This window comes from Sus scrofa, chromosome 15, assembly GCF_000003025.6.
Source record: "Sus scrofa isolate TJ Tabasco breed Duroc chromosome 15, Sscrofa11.1, whole genome shotgun sequence".
NCBI lineage: Eukaryota > Metazoa > Chordata > Mammalia > Artiodactyla > Suidae > Sus > Sus scrofa.
The window spans coordinates 47,522,425-47,543,238 of NC_010457.5; the positions used below are offsets into that span (position 1 = coordinate 47,522,425).

Here is a 20,814-nt window from a genome sequence, read left to right on the forward strand (position 1 = left end):
AGTTGCCAGCATATGCCAGAGCCACAGTAACCCCAGATCTGAGCCACACCTGCAACCTACACAACTCACTGCAACAGTGGATCTTTAACCCACTGAGCGAGGCCACAAATTGAACCCACACCCTCATGGATACTAGTCAGGTTCTTAACCCACTGAGCCACAACAGGAACTCCAAAATTTTACAATTTTTAATAACAATGTAAGATAAATCAAGGACAAACATAAGGGAAAAGCATATTTTAACCTAAGTTAAAATATATATAAAAGCAAATGAAGTTCAGACTTATTAGTCTTTTAGAAAAACTTTCTAAATATTCAAAGATCCAAGGAATTATCTAATTTGAGAAAAGTTTTAAGGTGCATAGTTACTATATGAACAACTAAAATTTCAGTGATATGAATTACAATTGCAAAAAATGGGATTATATTAATAACAAATATTTTCAGTGGTATATTAACTCATTCAGAGATTTAAATTGAAATGAAGAATTTTCATTTGGGATTGTTTACAATCTTTAATATATACCTGACTTAAAACAACATACCATCGTCAGAGAAATGAGATGTGCCATCGTCAAAACTAATTTGTTTTCCTTTAATAACAAAGGCCATTGTTCACAAATTGGCAGAAGTTAGGAAAATTAGTGAGATAGTATCTGTAAACGTCTGACTAGTAGTTTTATCTAAAACTAGTATAATGTTTTAATTAATAAGGTTATAAATAGCTGAGTATTTAAGTTATTGAGTAACACAAATCAGAATTTCAAGTATTTTATTTATTGTAAATCTCACATTTGTATATATATATATACACAAATCAAAATTTTTTGAAAAACTAATGAAATTCAGTTAATAAACTTATTAATAAACTTTATTATGAAAGGTTATGAAAAAAATTTAGGTGCTTAAATTTTTATCATTCATACCATTTCTTCCATAGTAAAAAAATTCACTTTTTAATCACAGCTACGACAATAACACAGACACCACTAACTTTTTTACACTTAGATCTAAGAAAAATTTTTCTCCTTCCTTTCTCCAGCCTAATCACCTTAAAAATATTAGTGTCAGAGTTCCCACTGTGGCGCAAAGAAATAGGTGGTGTCTTGGGAGCACTGGGACATGGGTTTGATCCCCAGCCCAGAACAGTGGGTTAAGGATTCTGCATTGCCGCAGCTGCGGCTTGGGTCACAATTGCAGCTCGGATCTGATCCCTGGCCCAGGAACTCCATATGCCATGGGGCAGCCAAAAAAAAAAAAAAAAAAAAAAAAAAATATATATATATATATATATATGTATATATATATTAGTGTTAACACAGACATTATCAAGCACACCTTAGTAAATGTAAACATTCTAAATTTTATTAATAGCAAGCTTTGAAGTTTCAGATTTTGGACTTAATTAAAGTGCTTATGAAATTCTCAAGTGGTTTTATGATAGCTCAATTGATTGAAGATGTTATAATTGCTCCTGCTTTTTATTATAGCCAAGAATCAACTGCATATCTGATTAGTTTTATTAAATACTTCGTACCTTAAAGTTTATAATTTATTTAAAATAATGCTATTGTAAAAGGATGCTATGCTTCAACATGATTCGTAATAGAAATTCTATTATTAAATTAACTTTTCTAACATTCATTATCCATAGATAGATCCACAGAATCTATTATCCATAGAATCCATAGAATCATTTATCCATAGATTGTTTTAAAAATGGAAGATAATAATTGTGTGTGAATACACACATGTACACTTTTAGTGTTTTTGTATTTTTAAAATAATATTATGATATCTTAACAGTGGGTTTTGTGCATTCTTCTGGAGACAGAATATTCCTTTATTAGTGTAATGAGTGAGACAGACAAGATTCTAGTATATAGTGATTATTAGTCCGTGCAAGATGAAAAATATTAGATATTATTGGCAGCTAATTAGTTTTCATAGGTTATTAAAGTATTGCATGTTCAACCAGAAACTACATCAATGATAACTAAGGTCAAAATTCAGAATTACATTTAAGCACATAATGACAAAACTTAAACCAATACAGGTAATTTGAGAATCATTACAATAACATGTTCAAAGTAACATAATCCACGTCAGGTGCATTAACCTCATAGATGACTGAGTAAAATGTATTCAATAATGGAAATGAAAATGTTATTCTAAATTCCCTGGCTTTACTGCATTTCTTCTATTTCTCATTTCCCACTACTCAAGTTCTATTTTTCTGCATTAATAAAGTTTGTTTTGTGGTTTTTTTTTTTTTTGTCATTCATAATTCCAGCAGGAAGAAAGGCTTTTCAAGAAAATATCAGGAAAAAAAAGTATCAGCTCAGTTCCCTGAAGATATCTGCAAAATGAAATGTAAAAAAAAAAAAATCAAGTGAGGGAACTATATAAAGGAGGTGGAGGGGCAGGACGAGCAGGAATTAAATTTCCCTGAGATGATACTTTCGGTTGTGGTGGAGGTGGCCTGTGAAGGGGGGAGAAAAGACAGTTAGTCGTGTGTTTCAATTGAATGAAATAATGCTACATTCATTATGAGCCCAATGGAATTACAATCCTGAACATCACTGATGATTCTTGTGGGTATATCATATTTCGAGATGATTATGAATCTTATTTGCAATGGTTAAAGGCCTCCAATCAGAGTCTAAAATGGAGTAACTACCTTAAAGTCTTGCCATTCTATAATCGATCGTGCTGTATAAAGGTGCCGGTTTATCTGTATCTTAAAAAGGATATGGAAAAGACAGGAAATTGAAAAGACAAATTGTAAAAGAAAAGTAAAGATTTTATGTGAATTAAGCACCCCTTGTGCAGTTAGGATTTAAGGGGAGCAAATTACTACCAAGTGTAAACTTTACATATACATATGGAGCTCTGAAATGCCAGCTCTGTGAAATATAATTTCCACTCTGAGAATGAAACCTGCTGTGACTTCTATACCTGTCCTTCTCAATCCTCATACTGCGGTAAACTGTGGATACCCTCTGTAACCTCTTCATCCAAGCTAGTGTTCCCCTACTCCAACAATAAACTAGAACTTTACCCGCTGAATATCTGCCTCACAATTTATATATTATTCTCTTGATGCTCAACTGGATTTCAATGTACACTTACTGAATAATAAAGATTACAGTTGAGGACACTACTCAGTGTTGAAATTCAATTGTAATTTGAAGGACTTTTGGGAATGGGGGACTGAGATATACTTCATGTAATGCAAAAATGTATGGAATTTTCTCCTTTCTTGGTGATGCTAAACCCATCCAGAGTCTTTTTCTCATGTTTTTCAGTTCCAGAATTTCCATTTGATTCCTTTTTTAGGTTTGTAAGCTCAGCACATCTAGTTCTGTGCTGAATTTCTCAATCTTGACTATTATTTCCATGACATGATCGTCATAGTTACTTTAAAGCCCATGCCTGATAACTCTATCCCCTGGATACCCTCTGAGTCTGCTTTTCTTGGTTTTAGTCACAATTTTCTTTTCTTGTATATCTGGCTTTTTAAATTGGAGGCCAAACGATTTTGGAAAAAAGCAAAAAAAAAAAAAAAAAAAAACTATAGGAAATAAGATGAAGTTCTAGTTCACTCTCACCCCTGGATCCCAACACAAAATCTGGGGCCCCAATTTTTGTCCCCTTAGGTCTATGAGTTTGTGGAAACCTCTCCTCAGCATCCTAGCTTCTCCTATACAGAATAGGTAGGTACAATCTAGGACAAAAAAATAGTCCCCAAACACTGAGATCATCTCTGGACTGCCTTCCTCTCCTGGTCCTTAGCCCCATAATTCCTCATTTCCTTAGTAGTTTTCTAATGCCTTCAAATATATACTTTCTCCTATTTGTATTAGCTTGTCTAGCTGTTCTGAATGGGAAGGCTAGTCCAGCCTATCTGATTTCCCATCGCTGGTTATTTGAAAGGTCCTTGCTTCTGAATATTATGGATACCAAATGCTAAAGTGGCTATTCATTATCTTGTTTGGACTTCTTTACAATTTCATTTTGTCACTGCACACATATGACAGAACTTACATAAAAGTTCTTAGAAGCTTTTCTGCAAACTGTGCTCTGTCTAAACTGTTGGTAATAAATACCTTGTCCTAAATTAAGTTAAAATACAAGGAACTATTTAGACATTAACCCTGGGTTTTATTCTGATCAAGTAATCTAAGCAAATTCAGACCTTGATGGGAACTGCTGAGGTTGCTTGGCTGCATAAGTTGGTACTGGAAATCTGTTTGCGTATATAGGCTAAAAAGGAAAATAAAAGTTGTTACCACAGTGAACTCATAAATATATTTTATATACAGTTTATTTTCCATATAAAATAATCAATGCATTTAAAAATCAATACGTTTCAATTATATTAAATATATAAATTTAATACATAAATATATTTTAAATATATATATTTAAAAATCAAATAGACAACATAATGTTGACCTTTAAAACTACTTTACTTCTTCAACATATCTTTGCTACTGAATGCGGACTATGTAATTCTTTTAAGACCATATATATATATATACATTTTTTAATTTTTAATTTTTTTTTAGGGCCGCACCTGCAGCATATGGAGGTTCCCAGGCTAGGCATCTAATCGGAGCTACAGCTGCTGGCCTACGCCAGAGCCATAGCAACGCCAGATCCAAGACACGTCTGCGACCTACACCATAGTTCAAGGCAACACTGGATCCCCAACCCACTGAGGGAGGCCAGGGATCGAACATGAGATCTCATGGTTCCCAGTTGGATTAGTTTCCACTGCACCATGATGGAAACTCCAAGACTATATTTTTAAAATTCGATAATAATGAAACATTTCATCTTGGTCCTGATCAACTATCTTAGTTAAAAGGTAACATATTTCTTATGTCAATACATTTTTAAACAAAATCTTCCAAAATGATAATTGCCCAAAATCGATAGTACCTAACTGGTACAATAAATACCACTAATTTACAACCCTTGATTTTGGAATCCATGATACTCTTCACTGACAAGGTAGTAGAAATAGTTTTAGAACAAAGTGAGCCTCAAATAAGAATGTCAAAGTAAATGTTTTCCAAACATCATGTAACATTAGGGAAAGTTAGGGACAATCAGTTGGAATACTAATCACTGCTGAAGTGATCTTGACCAAGGTGGTCTCCACTACAAACTATTACTTTCTCAAGCTCTTTGAGAGGCCGAATATGCACAGTGTTGGCGAACTTGACTAGTCTCTCGGTGCTGATGTGGAAAAGGTGGCCTATCACCTGCTATTTTTTGCTCCACAGAGTGACTTACTTGTTCTGTGAAAATGCAGAAAAGATGCAAAAAAAGTCTCATCCCTTTCCACCAAGCCATAGGAGCAGCACTTGAAAGGGACAGTTAAACTCCACTTCTTGGAATTTATATGACATATACTAGTATGCAAAATACATGTACAAGGATGCTTGATGCTACATTTTCTGCAGTAACAAGATTTGAAATAACCTGTTTCTAAATTTATGGTAAAGGTATAAGACGGAATACCTTACAGTTATTATGGTATGCAGTTATTAAAAAGAATGGGGTACATGCACATTACTCACAAACAGTGTACGAGAATGTTCCAGGTAGAGCATACCTAAAATGCTGGTTAAAATATTAAATAGGCTTTTTTTTTAAATGCTAGGATGAGTTGCTAGAAAGTAAGAAACATTCAAGACCAAAAACAATAAGAAAGCATAAAGAATCCAAAGCAGCAGCATTTGTCCCGTGAATACCTTCTCATCCTGGGGCTACATTATGCATTTTCAGGTAATATGGACGTAGAAGACAATTCCTGGGGCCTGAGTTGGATAGGATGCTGAATATAAGACCCTATATGAAGCCTAGACCCCTGAAGGGCAATACCCACCCTGGGTTAACTGGATAAACAAACACCATCCCAAAGAACAGTGGAGACACTGCTTATACAGTATTGGTACTGGTATAAGGGGAATTTAAAAAAAAAAAATTGTCTCCATGGATGACTTCTAAACACACACCCATCCTAACAAGGGTTTGAGGGTGAGAGTTCATAATGCTTGTGTGATCCAAAAAACACCAACAAAAATTTTAGTTCAAAGAGCGACCTTATCCCCTAAACATCTGGCCGAGGAAAATATATACTCTCTGTAGGTACTCACTGTAATTCAGGACTGAAATAATCCCTCATATAAAGTCCAAAGAATGCAAGTTTGTAATCAATATGACAAAACACACTGAGAAACAAACCACCACAAGAGGGCTGGCAGAAACATCAAACCACAGAACCCATCAAGACTGCACACATTAGTTCTCATCGTGGCACAGTGGAAATGAATCTGACGAGGAATCATGAGGTTGTGGGGTTTGATCCCTGGCCTCGCTCAGTGGGTTAAGGATCTGACATTGCGGCAAGCTGCGGTATTGGTCACAGACGTGGCTCAGATCTGGTGTTGCTGTGACTGTGGCATAGGCAGACCACTGTAGCTCTGATTAGACCCCTAGCCTGGGAACCTCCACAGGCCGTGGGTGTGGTCCTAAAAAAAGACAAAAGACCAAAAAAAAAAAAAAAAAAAAGACTGTACACATTAAAATGCTCAGATAAAGTACAAAAAGTAGGTAGTTCTATATGTTAAAACAAATAAATGCTTTAAAAAATATAATGAAGCTACAAGAAACTAGAACAAATAACTGAAGTCTAATTTTATCTTATAATGTACCTAAAGTCTAGCAGAGGAGGAAAATGAAAGTCTAATTTTATCTTATAATGTACCTAAAGTCTAGCAGAGGAGGAAAATGAAATGTGGAAGGGGATTAGGGGGACAAAACTGACCCAAAAGAATACAAGAGGATTTGCAGTATGGGGAGAAAACAGGAAAATAACGAAAGTATTAAACAATACAGCAGAAAAAGCATGTTAATAATTGGATTCAGTGTCAATAAATTTAAGTTCCCAATTAGAAGACAAATTTAAAATTTTTTTATCCGAGATATGCTGTTTATAAGAGACAACATAAGGACAAAGAAAAGTTGCACATAAAAATGTATAACATAAATGATAAAAAGAAAACGCTGACATTGCTGTATTAATATTTTTTAAAAATGGAGTTAAGATGAGAGATTGTCTTTCCCAATCTCATACATAAGGAATCTACTAACAGCTGAAGGTTCCTATCAGGAACTTCTTTAAGGACTTCTTTCATGTAACCATCAACATGAAAGACATCACTGTAAGAACATAAGGAAGTTTTTTAATATGCCAAAGAAACAAAGCTTTTCCCCTAAGATTAAGAATACAAAAAAAGGATGCTTGGTTTTACGACTGTTATGCAACATAGCAGTGGATGATCTAACCAGAATAGCTGGACAAGAAAAATAAATAAATAAAAGGCATCCAAATTGGAAAAGAAGTAAAACTATGTCTATTCCAGAAAACATGATCCTATATGAAATAGAAAATCCTGAAGAATCCACAAGAAAGCTACTAGAGCTAATAAATGAATTCAACAGAGATGCAGGATATAAGATAAAGATACGATAACCAGTTTCATTTCCATACACCATCAATGAACAATCCAAAAAGGAAATTAAGAAAGCAATTCCATTTATAATGGCATTGAAAATAAGAAAATATCTAGGAATAAACTTAATTAAGAAGGTGAAAGACACTGAAAATTACAAAACACTGATGAAAGAAAATGAAGTAGACCTAAGGAAATAGAAAGACAAATAGTGATCATAGATTCAAAAATTGAATATTGTCAAGATTTGTCAATACAACCCAAAGTCATCTGCAGATTCAACATAATCCCCATCAAGAGTCCAAGAGCCTTTTTTGCAGGTAAAAAAGCAGATTCTCAAACTCATATGAAAGCATAAGGGTTCCCAAATAACCAAAACCATCTTAAAAAGAAGAATAAAGGTGATGGGTATATACTTTGCAAATTTCAAAAATTATAATAATGCTATAGTCATCAAAACAGTGTAGTACTGGCATAAAGATGGGCATATAGACTAACGAATAGAATTGAGAATATAGAAATAAACCTATATGTCTATGGCGATTGATTTTCCACAAGATGCCAAGTGCCAGGTCCATTCAGTGGGGAAAGAATAGTCTCTACAACAAATAGTACTAGGACAATGGATTTCCACATGCAAAAGAAAGAAGCTGGATCCCTACTTCACACCATATACAAAAATTAACTCAAAATGGGGTCAATACTTTAGTTCTAAGTGTAAGAACTAAAATTATAAAACACTTAGAAGAAAATATATGAATAAATCTTCATGACCTTGGATTTCACAAGGGATTCTTAGATATGATATCAAAAACACAGCAGCAAAGAAAAGAATAAGTAAATTTGATTTAAATAAAATTTAAAACTTTTGCACACCAAAGGACATTATCAAGAAAGTGAAAAGACAACATACACAATGGAAGAAAATATATGCAAATCCTATATCTGATAAGGGGTTAATATACAGAATATGTAGAGAACTCTCACAACTCAACAACAAACTGACAACCCAATTTTTAAAAGGGGAAAGGACTTTAATAGACATTTCTCCAGAGAAAATAAACAAATAGCCAATAAGCACATGAAAAGATACTCAACATCATTAATCATTAGGGGAATGCGAACCAAAACCACAACGTACCACTTAACCTCCTAAAATTAGGATGGCCATGAGAAAATCTTTAAAAACAAAACAGAAAAAGGGAATTCCCATGGTGGTGTAGTGGAAACAAATCTGACTAGCATCCAGGAGGACGAGGGTTTGATTCCTGGCCTTGCTCAGTGGGTTAAGGATCTGGTGTTGCCGTGAGCTGTGGTATGGGTCGCAGGGGCAGCTTGGATCCTGCATTGCTGTGGCTGTAGTGTAGGGTGGCAGCTGTACCTCAGATTTGACCCCTAGCCTAGGAACTTCCATATGCCACAGGTGCAGCCCTAAAAAGACAGAAAACAAAAACAAAAACAGAAAAAAAGTGCAAAGATCAAACATGTAAAGAAATTAGATCAATCACAGTAGGAATGTAAAATGGTGCAGCCACTGTGGAAAAACATTTAGTGGTTCCTGAAAAAGCTAAGTATACAATAACTATATGATACGAAAACTGTACTCAGGCATAAACTCAAAAAATAGAAAATAGGTACTCCAAATAGGTACATGTATATACAAATTAATGGCAACAGTGAATACATTAGGCAAAAGGTGAAAATCCAAATGTCCAACAACAGATGAATGGATAACAAAATGTTACTAGCCATAAGAAGCAAGGTTTTCATACATGCTTCTACAAGGATGAACCTTTAAGACACTGTGCTACATAAAATAAGCAAAAGATGAATATATAGTGCATGATTCCATGCATAGGAGGTACACAAAATAGGCAAATTCATAGAGATAGAAAGTAGAAAAAGACCCCAAATAGCCAAAACAATCTTGAGAAAAAAGAACAAAGCAGAAGGCATCACACATTCTGATATCAACCTATATATAGGGGTATGGTAATCATAAAAACAGACACACAGAATAGGGAAATATGCCCATGCATTATTTAATTTATGACAATTAATTTATGGTCAATTATTATGACAAAGGAGCAAAGAACACACAATGGGGAAAGGACAGTCTCTTCAATTAATGGTGGTAGGAAAACTAGACAGGCACACACAAAAGAATGAAATTATACCACTATATTACACCATATACAAACTTTAACTCAAAATGGATTACGACCTGAACATAAAACTCCCAGAAAAAAAAAAAAAAAAAAAAAAAAACCCATGTGGTAATAAGCTCCCTAACAGTCACTGCTCTTATGATAATTTTCTGGACTTCACATCAAAAGCAAAGGCAATAAAAACAAAAATAAACAAGTGGGATGACATCAAACCAAAAAGATTCTGCAGACCAAAAAAAAAAAAAAAAAAATCAGCAAAATGAAAAGTCAGCCAACTGAATGGGAGAAAATATCTGCAAATCATATATTTGAAAATGGTTTAATACTTAAAATATATTTTTAAAAAATCATAAAACTCAACAACAAAAAACCAAATAATGGACCAAAGGGGGGGGCAGTGGATCTGAAGAGACATTTTTTCCAAATGGCCAACAGGTTATGAAAAGGTGCTCAACATTACTAATCATCAAAGAAATGCAAATCAAAACCACAATAAGATATCACTTCACTTCTGTTAGAATGACTATTAGAAAAGACAAGAAATAACAAGTGTTGGAGAGGAGGTGGAAAAAAAGGGAACCTTTGTGCACTACTGGTGGGAATGCAAATTGGTGCAGCCACTATGGAAAACAATATGGAGGTTCCTCAAAAAATTAAAAACATAACTACCGCATGATCCAGGAATTCTACTTCTGGGTATTTATCCAAAGAAAATGCAAACATTAACTTGTAAAAACATCTGCATTCCTATGTTCACTGAAGCATTATTTATAATAGCCAACACATGGAAGAAACCTAAATGTCCATCTGTGGCACATATATATATACACACATACATTCTCATACAGAATAACATTCTCACATTTTTTTTTTTTTTTTTTTTTGCTTTTTAGGGCCGCACCCATGGCATAGGGAGGTTCCCAGGCTAGGGGTCTAATCAGAGCTACAGCTGCCACCCTACACCACAGCTCACGGCAAGCCAGATCCTTAACCCACTGAGTGAGGCCAGGGATCGAACTCCCAACCTCATCATTCCTAGTCAGATTCGTTTCCACTGCGCCACAACAGGAACTCCGAGAAAATATACTATATTATAATTTTAATAATATCTATATTATTCAGACACCAAACCAAAGGAAATTTTGCTATTTGTGACAACAATAAATAGACTTGAGGACATGATGCTAAGTGAAATAAGTCAGACAAAGAAACAAATATTATATGATCTCACATGTAGTATCTAAAACAAACAAAAAAATACCAAAATCTTAGATACAGAAAACAGGTTGGAGATTGCCAGTCAGGAGAGGGAGATGGGTGGAAAGAGATGAAGGTGGTCATCTTATTTATTTTCCCATAAAATAAATAAGTAATGGGAGGTAATATATACTTGATGATGACAGTTAATCATACTGCATTGTTTATTTGAAAGCTGCTAAGAGAGTAAATCTTTAAAAAGTTTTACCACAAGAAAAAAAGTCTATAAACTATGTGTAGTGATAGATGCTAACCAGACTTACTGTGATGCTCATTTCAAAATATATACAAATATTTAGTCATTATGCTGTACACCTGAAACTTAAATAATGTGTTATGTCTATTAGATATCAATTTTTAAAAAGTAGAATAGTGGTTACTACGGAAGGGGAATGGGGAGTTATTACTTCACGTGTACAGAGTTTCTGTTTGGGGTAATGAAAAAGCTTTAGAAATTTTTCTAATTACATTGTAAATGTAACTGATGCCACTGAACTGCATACTTAAAATAGTCAAAATGGCAATTTTCATGGCATATGTAATGTACCACAATGAAAAAGGAAAAAAATGTCAAAGATGAAGAACACATATATAATTTCTAACTTGCATCTATAAGGATTCTGTGATCGCCCTATATGAGTGATATGGAAAATCTCCGAGATATATGGTTAAAGGGGACTGAGGCACTTAAGAATTTTTGTTTCTTTTTTTATAAAGGAATAAGAAGTAGAACAGGGAGATTCCATATGTGTCTTTCTGTATTAGAAGGACTTCTAATCATTTTACCTCCATATAATTGGAAAGACTTTAAAAGTCTTGCAATACCAAGAGTTGACAAAGATGCAGTTGGACAGGTATTCTTATACACCAGTGACAATACAATTACCCAATGGTCTAACCTTTCTGGAAGACAATTTGGCATTTTCCAATAAATATTCATGTAATCTTTCAACTTAGCAATTTAATTCTATACACTTTTAGATCAGAGCCCTCTAGTAGAATTTTCTGCAATGACAGAAGCATTCTATGTTTGTAGTGTCCCTACAATAGTTAGTAGCCACTTGGGATCTTAAGCATTTAAAATAACAATAAGCACAGATGAACTTATCTATGAATCAGAAACAGACTCACAGACATAGAGAACAGATTTGTGGTTGCCAAGAGAGAGTAGGGGCAGGAAAGGGATGGATTAGGAGTTTGGGATTAGAAGATACAAACTATTACATGTTTGTATATATACAGAATGTATATATTCATAATGGAAAAACAAGGTCCTACTGTATAGCACTGGGAATTACAGTCAATATTCTGTGATAAACCATAATGGAAAAGAATATGAAAAGAATGTATATATACGTATAACTGAATCACTTTGCTATACAGCAGAAATTAACACATTATAAATCAACTATACTTCAATAAAATAAATTTTTTTAATTTTGTGGCTGTACCCATGGCATATGGAAGTTCCCAGGCCAGGGATTAAATCGAAGCCACAGCTGTAACCTATACCACAGCCGTGGTAGTGACGGATCCTTTATTGAACTGCACTGGGCTGGGGATTGAACCCACACCTCTGCAGCAACCTGAGCCACTGTAGTCAGATTCTTAACCCACTGCACCACAGTGGGAACTCAATAAAATAAATTTTAAAAAATCAAATAAAATGTCAATGAGGAATGAGATTCTTAATTTAAAATGAAATTTAAATAGCCACATGTGGATAGTAACTACCATACTAGTACAGTACTAGAATTCATACATATGCATAAGAAACACAGAGAATGTTCATCTCAGCTTTGTTTACAGTAATGAAAAGTTGGAATCTGATAACAGAAAAATGGACTTACAAATTGTGTGGTATTGATGTAACATAATACCAACATGAAGCAGGAGATAGATGGGCTCCAGGATAAACATTTACAACCAGCCACCTGTCTGTACTTCAAGATAGAAATAACAACGGGCACAAGGCAAATAATTGGTACTTGTCTTCTGTGAACTTGTTAAACAATGATAACGACAGGATTAAAAGAAGGGCTGAGGAGTTCCCATTGTGGTGCCACGGAAACGAATCCGACTAGGAACTCTGAGGTTGCAGGTTCGATCCCTGGCCTCACCCAGGGGGTTAAGGATCTGGCGTCGCCATGAGCTATGGTGTAGGTCACAGACACGGCTCGGATCTGGCATTACTGTGGCTCTGGCGTAGGCTGGCAGCTACAGTTCCAATTAGACCCCTAGCCTGGGAACCTCCATATACCACTGGTGCAGCCCTAAAAGGACAAAAGACCAAAAAAAAAAAAAAAAAAGGAGGGACTGAGCCCTGCTTGGGCAAAAGACCAAGAGGTCACATACTTCCCATGCTCAGGGTCAGGGAAACCCCAAGCACACATGAAGCAGAGAGTCCCCTCTATGTCAGAAAGGGAGGTGATGCCAGGCCATAAGAAGTCTGGATAACCTTCCCAGCATGCCTTGCTTTGGACTCCATCTTGGCCAAAAGATGTGTACGCAGATCAGGGAGGGCCCTTGGTCTGGTCAGGCATGAAAAAGTTAAAACAAGATAATTGGCCAAAGAAAAACAACGACCCGGAAGAAGTGCCCCTGTAAGTGATTTAAATCACCTCTCTAGCAAGCTTCTCATTCAGAGGGACACCTACTCCCAAGCTCCTTTGGGTGTATATTACTGCTCTACCTCTGCCTTTGATAAATAGATGAACTCCCTATGTGCTCTCCCACAGGTTGTACTGTGTTTCTAACAATAAACTTTCTATCTGTGTTTACAGTCTTTGCCTCCTTGAAACATTCTTGCTTTCTATAGGGGGCAAGAACCAGGGCAATTCGGCTTTTAGCCTCTAGCTAGTCTAGTAGCTAGGATTCCTGATCTTCACCCAGGCTGCCCAGGTTCAATTCCTGAGCAGAGAATTAAGATCTTGCTTCAAGTCATCACTCACTGCTATCTTTCCAAGATCAGACAGTGAAAATGACTGCATGAGAGCTACATAAGTTGATAGGGATGAATCACAAAGCAATGTTAAAGGAAAAAGCGCATTGCAGATAAATGTGTATGACAGTAAACAAAATATTATACAAAATTTCAAAGCAGATAAAACATTATATACTTCTCAGAGATATATGCATATAAGAAAAAGTTTATCATTATCCCAGTACTCCTTAATTACTGGTCCCAATGCTGAGACAATTAGGTGTATTATTGCAGGAGCTTATTAGCACCAGGTAACATACCCTGGGGAAGCCAGGCATTAAAACACAGGCAGACACAGGAAAAAACAGTGACAGCCCAAACCCCATGTCATTTCCTAATCTTGGTTTCCAGGCAAAACATTCTCGAGGTCTACATGTTTCTCTCTTCTCTGGGCCAGGGACCCTACTGGTATTCCTTTAACTAACCCAGAGACCAACTATGTACCACACTCCTAAATTCTTTGGAAATTTTCTATGTTTATCTCTATATTACATAACCATTTCTTTTAATTTTTAAAAATCTGATAGCATAATATCATATAAAGAAAAAGAAATTTTCCTTTAAACTTACAACTTCTCAGGAGTTCCCGTCGTGGAGCATCGGAAACTAATCCGACTAGGAACCATGAGGTTGCGGGTTTGACCCCTGGCCTCACTCAGTGGGTTAAGGATCTGGCGTTGTAATGAGCTGTCGTGTAGATCTCAGATGCGGCTCATATCTGGCATTGCTGCGGCTGTGGTGTAGGCCGGCAGCAATAGTTCCAATTAGACCCCTAGCCTGGAAAGCTCCATATGCCAAGGGTGTGGCCCTAAAAAGACAAAAGACAAATAAAAAATAAATAAATAAATAAACTTACAACTTCTCTGGGAGGAGTCACTGAAGAAGCATGTCCAGGAACACTTGCTGGCTGTCGAGGAGCTTTTGCTTGGTTTTTGCCATGGGATCTGAAAGACACAGTTACCTTTAAGGTAAATTAAGATTACAACATTTCTATATGACATAGTACATAAACCTTGCTTTTTCCCAAATACAGAATAATGATGTTGGTAGTGGTGTTGATAATGACCACAATGACAGCTAACATTCTTATGACCTTTTTTTTTTTTTTTTCATTTTTTGGTTACTGTGCCAGGGATGAGATCTGAGCACTAGTTTCTACCTAAGCCACAGCTTCAGCAACACCAGATCCTTAACCCACTGTGCCGAGCAGGGTATCGGACCTGCATCCCAGAGCTCTCGAGATGCCACTGATCCCACTGAACCACAGAGGGAATTCCTTTTACGACATTTTTACAGCTTTCACAGTTTTAATCCTTAAGTACCAGAAAGCTTTATTCACCTCACTTTTACAATTAAATAAACTGAAATTTTAAGAAATTATGAAATGTGGTCAACTGGGCCAGTGTTCCCAAACTTTTCTCTCGAGTCTGCCGAAATCAGAGAGGAATAAGAGCATATTATTAGGCTTGCAAGGAGTCACTGTGAATATTAGGAAGTCTAGGAGGAGCAAACAAGTTGGCTGGAAAGAAGTCAGCTAAGTTTTAGACACCCCACAGTGACAGTACGTCAGCTAGATAGAAGTGTATAGAACATAGCTATTGTTATGAAATTTTATGTACAAAAATTTTTATGTACTAAAATTTCAGAGATGCAAACTGGGCAATAATCTATATGGATTGGTCAATCTGAAGAGTGATAAAAAGTTAGGAGACGGAAAGGATAGAAAGATAAATCTGGGAGTTCCTGTTGTGGCTCAGCGGAAACACATCTGATTAGTAACCATCCCTGGCCTCACTCAGTGGGTTAAGGATCCAGCATTGCCTTGAGCTGCAGTGTAGGTCACAGATGCAGCTCGAAACCCACAGTGCTGTGGCTGTGGCACAGGCTGGCGTAGCTGTAGCTCTGATTTGACCCCTAGCTGGGAATTTCCACATGTCGCGGGTGCAACCCTAAAGAACAAAAAAAGAAGAAGAAGAAGAAAGGATAAATCTGTTTTAGAATACACTAAAAAAAAAAGCTAACATCAGGATACTCTAGAAAAATATTATGTGGTAAATGAGGAATAGGGCAATGAAATAAAGGTGAACAATCAAGGCAAGATATGTAAATTTCGAAATCGTTATCATAATAAAAATTAGCTATTAAGTAACTACATTGTGCTATGGGTTTTATTTGTTAACATGTCCTCATTTAATTCTCACATTGATCCTAAGAAATAGGTAATATCTTTATCCCCATTTTAGAGGAAGTAAATCAAGGCCCAGACTTTAAATTCTTATTCCAGTCATAATTCTAGCATATAACAAACTGGAACCTGGACTTAGCTCTGACTATAGGTCCATCCTAATACAGGAAACATTCCAAAGCTAACATATTAGAAGTGATCACTGAGAGTGGTATGAGTCCAACACATAGACTAGAAATGTCAGGTGTCTGAATTACGACAACCTTTCCTTCCATTAAAGCTTCTTTTTTTAGTCAGGCCCATGGCACGTGGAAGTTCCCAGGTCAGGGATCAAACCCATGTCAAAGGAACAGCCTGAGCCACAGCAGTGAAAACTCAGAATCTTTAACCTGCTAGGTCACTAGGGAATTCCAATCAAAGTTGATTTCTTAAAAGCTGATGATTCACATAACCTGCTTTCAAAACAGACTTGAAAAACACTTCTATGAGAACCAATACTTGAAACAGACATGGAAGTAAATTTTTCAACGAAGCCCAAAACAGAAGTTGTAGCCCTAAATTCTACTTACCCCACTATCAGAAATCAAAGTCAAGCAAAATGAAGCCTAGGGGCCACTTTCAGGAGCATACAGGCTGTCACCCTAACCCTTTCTCCTCACCATTATAAGAGGTTGCTGAGTCACCACTACGCTTTAACTCTGCTAATCATGGCAAAAGAATAGAGGATCCTATTTTTCTTTTTATTTTTTTCTTTTTAAGGCTGCGCCTGCAGCATATGGAAGTTCCCAGGCTAGGGGTCAAATCAGAGCTGCATCTGCTAGCCTGTACCACACAGCATTACCAGATCCAAGCTGCATCTGTGACCTACACTACAGCTCAAGGCAACGCCAAATCTGCGCAAGGCCAGGGATAGAACCTACATCCTCATGGATACTAGTCGGGTTCTTAATCCACTGAGCTACAATGGGAACTCCTAGAGGACCCAATTTTTAAACCAGCCTCTGGGACATGACTATCATCATGAATAATTACTTAAATTATGTTAATATGAATTTAAAAGAAAAATAATCTAAGTACTCATTAGTTTGTGATCTCTTCTTTCTGAAGTAGCTTCTCCGTAGTTGGTCTCTCTTAATGAAGATAAAAGCAGCCAATACAGTAAGAGGAACGATTACGAAGAAGAATACCAGCAGTCCATCCCTCAAGGCAGTATTCTTTTCTAGAAAGAAGGATTTTATATTAATGATCATTAGATCAGAAGTTGACTCATTAACTAGAACATGCTAGGCGGTGATACACTTTACATTAATTTTCACATTATTCAAAAGCCACACTGATAGAAATTGAAAGGGGTCCTACTGTACAGCACAGGGAACTGTGTGCAATTGAGTCACTTTGCTGTGCAACAGAGACTGAAGAAATATTATAAATCAACTGTACTTTAATAATAAAAAAATATATATGATTTTTAAAAAAGAAATTGAAATACACTGAGAAGTCTTACTCACACCTCATGCCTTACCCCCTTCATGTCTGCCTTCCAAAGGTAACCAATTTCATTCTTTTTTTTTTTTTTTTTGTCTTTTTTTCCTTTTCTAAGGCAGCTTCCCGTGGTGGCATATAGAGGTTCCCAGGCTAGGGGTCAAATTGGAGCCGTAGCCACCAGCCTATGCCATAGCCACAACAGCGCAGGATCCGAGCCTCGTCTGCAACCTACACCACAGCTCACAGCAACACCAGATCCTTAACCCACTGAGCAAGGCCATGGATCGAACCTGCAACCTCATGGTTCCTAGGTGGACTCATTAACCACTGTGCCACAATGGGAACTCCCTTTTATTAATTCTTTATGTAATCTTACAGTATTTCTTCATGCAAATATAAGCAAGAACAAAATTTTTTATTAACTCTTACATAAAAAGTAGCACAGCATAAATGCTATTCAGCACATTACTTTTTTCACTTACCTATACTACAGGTCTTCCCAAACTATAGAGAGCACCACCTCATTTTCTATACAGCTATACAAAAGTACATTACAAGGTTGTGTTAATTTAGTCAGTACGTACCCTACTAATACTTTTCTTTTTCTTTCTTTTTTTCTTTCTTTTTTTTTGGCCACACCCACAGCACATGGAAGTTCCTGGGCCAGGGATCACACCCAAGACACAGCATCGACCCAAGCCGCTGTGGTGACAATGCTAGATCCATAACCCACTGCACCACAAGAGAACTCCTATTTTTCTAACTCCTATTTTTCTAACCTTTGCTCTTCCAAAAAAAAAGAAATGTTACAATGAATAACCTTGTGCTTATATCATATGGATTCAGGTATTTCTACAGAATAATTTCCCAAAAGTAGAATGGTTGTATCAGAGGGTAAATGCACTCATCGTTTTTTTAAGGAACTGTCAACTTGTCTACCAAGTTAACAAGTCAGCCAGCAATATATAAGAATTCCTCACAGCCTCACCCACAGAGTCAAACTTCTGCATTTTTGCCCAACTAGCAGGTGAAAAATTAAATGATTTCAATTTGCATTTCTTTTTTTATACCATTATTCAAGCAACTTTTCATGTTTAAAGAAATATTGTATTTCATTTTCTTCTCAGTTCTTTGACTATTTTTCTGTAGGTCTAGTGGTTTTTGTTCAGTTTCTAAAAGTTTTTATATATTAGGGAGACTAGTTTTTCTGTGATGTGAATTGGAAATATTTTCCCCATTTTGTCATTTGTCTTATGGTAAAATGCTTTTCTCCATGCATAAATTTATTATTCTGAGGTAGCTGAATTTATCAATCTTATATTTTATGCTTCTGGATTTTAAGTCTCATTATAAGTTTTAAAAATTCATTAATTACATTAATTTTGTCTGTTTCCTGTTCTTTAGTTTAAGGATATAGTAAATATGAACACAGTGGTAAACTGTGAAATTTTCCTTGTAATTTTAAATTTGTAAAAGTACCAAAACTTTCTATTAAAAATTATGTGAAACTACATGAAACAACATTCAGCCCAATTAAAAATAAAACTATGAAAAATTAAAGCAAGCTTGATATATCATTTTACACTTGTTAAGTAGACAAAACTTTATTTATTTATTTATTTATTTATTTTTCCTTTCTATGGCCACACCTGCAGTATATAGAAGTTCCCAGGCTAGGGGTCAAGTCAGAGTTGACCCTACCGGCCTACACCACAGCCACAGCAATGCCAGATTTGAGCCACTTCTGCAACCTACATCGTAGCTCTGGCAATGCCAGATCCTTTATCCACTGAGCAAGGCCAGAAACCCAATCTGCATCCTCACGAACACCATGTTGGGTTCTTAACCTGCTGAGCCACAACAGGAACTGCTATACTTTCTATAAGAATAGTTTATATCACATTTTCTGCCATGGTTGACCTGGGCTACTTAGAAATCATACTAATTTTCCTCTATATTACTTGCCGTTGTATGTAGGTCCACTGTCCACACTTCCTCCGTATCCTGTAGTATCACAATAGGGGGGAGCCCAGCCATTGTCACAGTGACAATTCTTATTGCTATTACATACCTTCAAAAAATCACAATACCATTTTTGTTAATTGTGATCATTGCTCTAAGTCATGAACTCAAGAACAGAAACCAAGAGAAAAGACTCAATTCATGCAATCTAAAGACATAAGAATGAAAAATATATCAGGTATCTAAATTACCCAATATCTAAAAATCTGAGAAAGCTCACTGAGTATTCTCATTGTTCAGCACTACTTTCAGGAACAAACCAAAAGAGAATATTACCTACCCCATGTCCATGACACTTTTTCTGTATATCACAGTCATAATTCAGAACAGAAGCATTTACGCATTGGAAATTTCTACAGATCTGAAAAAAAAAAAAGAAATAATGAGCAATGAAAATTGAACACATTAATAAACTATCCAGGAAGAAGAGACCTGGGTATAGATTATTTCACTGGTGAATTCTTTCAAACTTGTTAAGTAATAGTTAATTCCCTATTATATATTTGAAAATGTAGAAAAGTAAATAAAATAAACTAATTGACAAAAAACTAACAATTAGAAAGGACAAGGATGACACAAAGGCTGAAAACAAAGATGAAACTATAATATATCTTTCCAAACAAATATAGATGTGAAAATCCAAAGTAAAATATTTGCAAATGGATTTATTTCCAGTCTGAGAGAGATGATCCTGCTACTGTAGAAAAGGATCAATGACAGGAAATCTATTACTATAATACCTGACATAAATTGTCATTATTAAGATATCAAAAGAGCATCTGATAAAATGTGAAACACTTTTCATCTTTAAAATTCCTCCCAAAATAAGAATAAAAGGATACTTTGTCGATAAGACCAAACAATCTTCCAATATCATGACTACCTATGAAATTAAATTCATGCAAATCCATAGATACTCTTTTTAAGAGACAAAGTCAAAATGATTCCAGGATACTTTAAAATCTTCATGGCTGAAAAAATGACAAACTAAAAAAAATTATTAACAGCAGATGTAACAGATTACCAGGTAATATTCTTTATATATGAAGAACTTGTAAGAACAACAATAAAAAGATAACCCAACAGAAAACAGAAAGATATGAATACAGACTTAAGAGAGTAAGTGAATATGATAAAATATGAATATGAATACAGCCTATAAGACTTCTGCTGTAAATCCATGGA

General features: G+C 35.6%; 1 protein-coding gene across 2 annotated transcripts in view; it reads right to left on the bottom strand.

Annotated features, from left to right (window-relative positions):
• ADAM9 (ADAM metallopeptidase domain 9) overlaps positions 1,344-20,814 on the bottom strand; it is a 77,955-nt gene continuing 58,484 nt past the window's right edge. For both annotated transcript variants that reach the window (XM_001925664.5, XM_021075120.1), the window contains exons 17-22: positions 19,910-19,990; positions 19,573-19,678; positions 17,200-17,341; positions 14,794-14,881; positions 4,199-4,266; positions 1,344-2,482 (exon numbers count right to left, since the gene is read on the bottom strand). In XM_001925664.5, the coding sequence (XP_001925699.2) occupies positions 2,389-2,482; positions 4,199-4,266; positions 14,794-14,881; positions 17,200-17,341; positions 19,573-19,678; positions 19,910-19,990 (579 nt within the window). In that variant the 3' untranslated portion in view covers positions 1,344-2,388. The remainder of the gene's footprint in view (positions 2,483-4,198; positions 4,267-14,793; positions 14,882-17,199; positions 17,342-19,572; positions 19,679-19,909; positions 19,991-20,814) is intronic.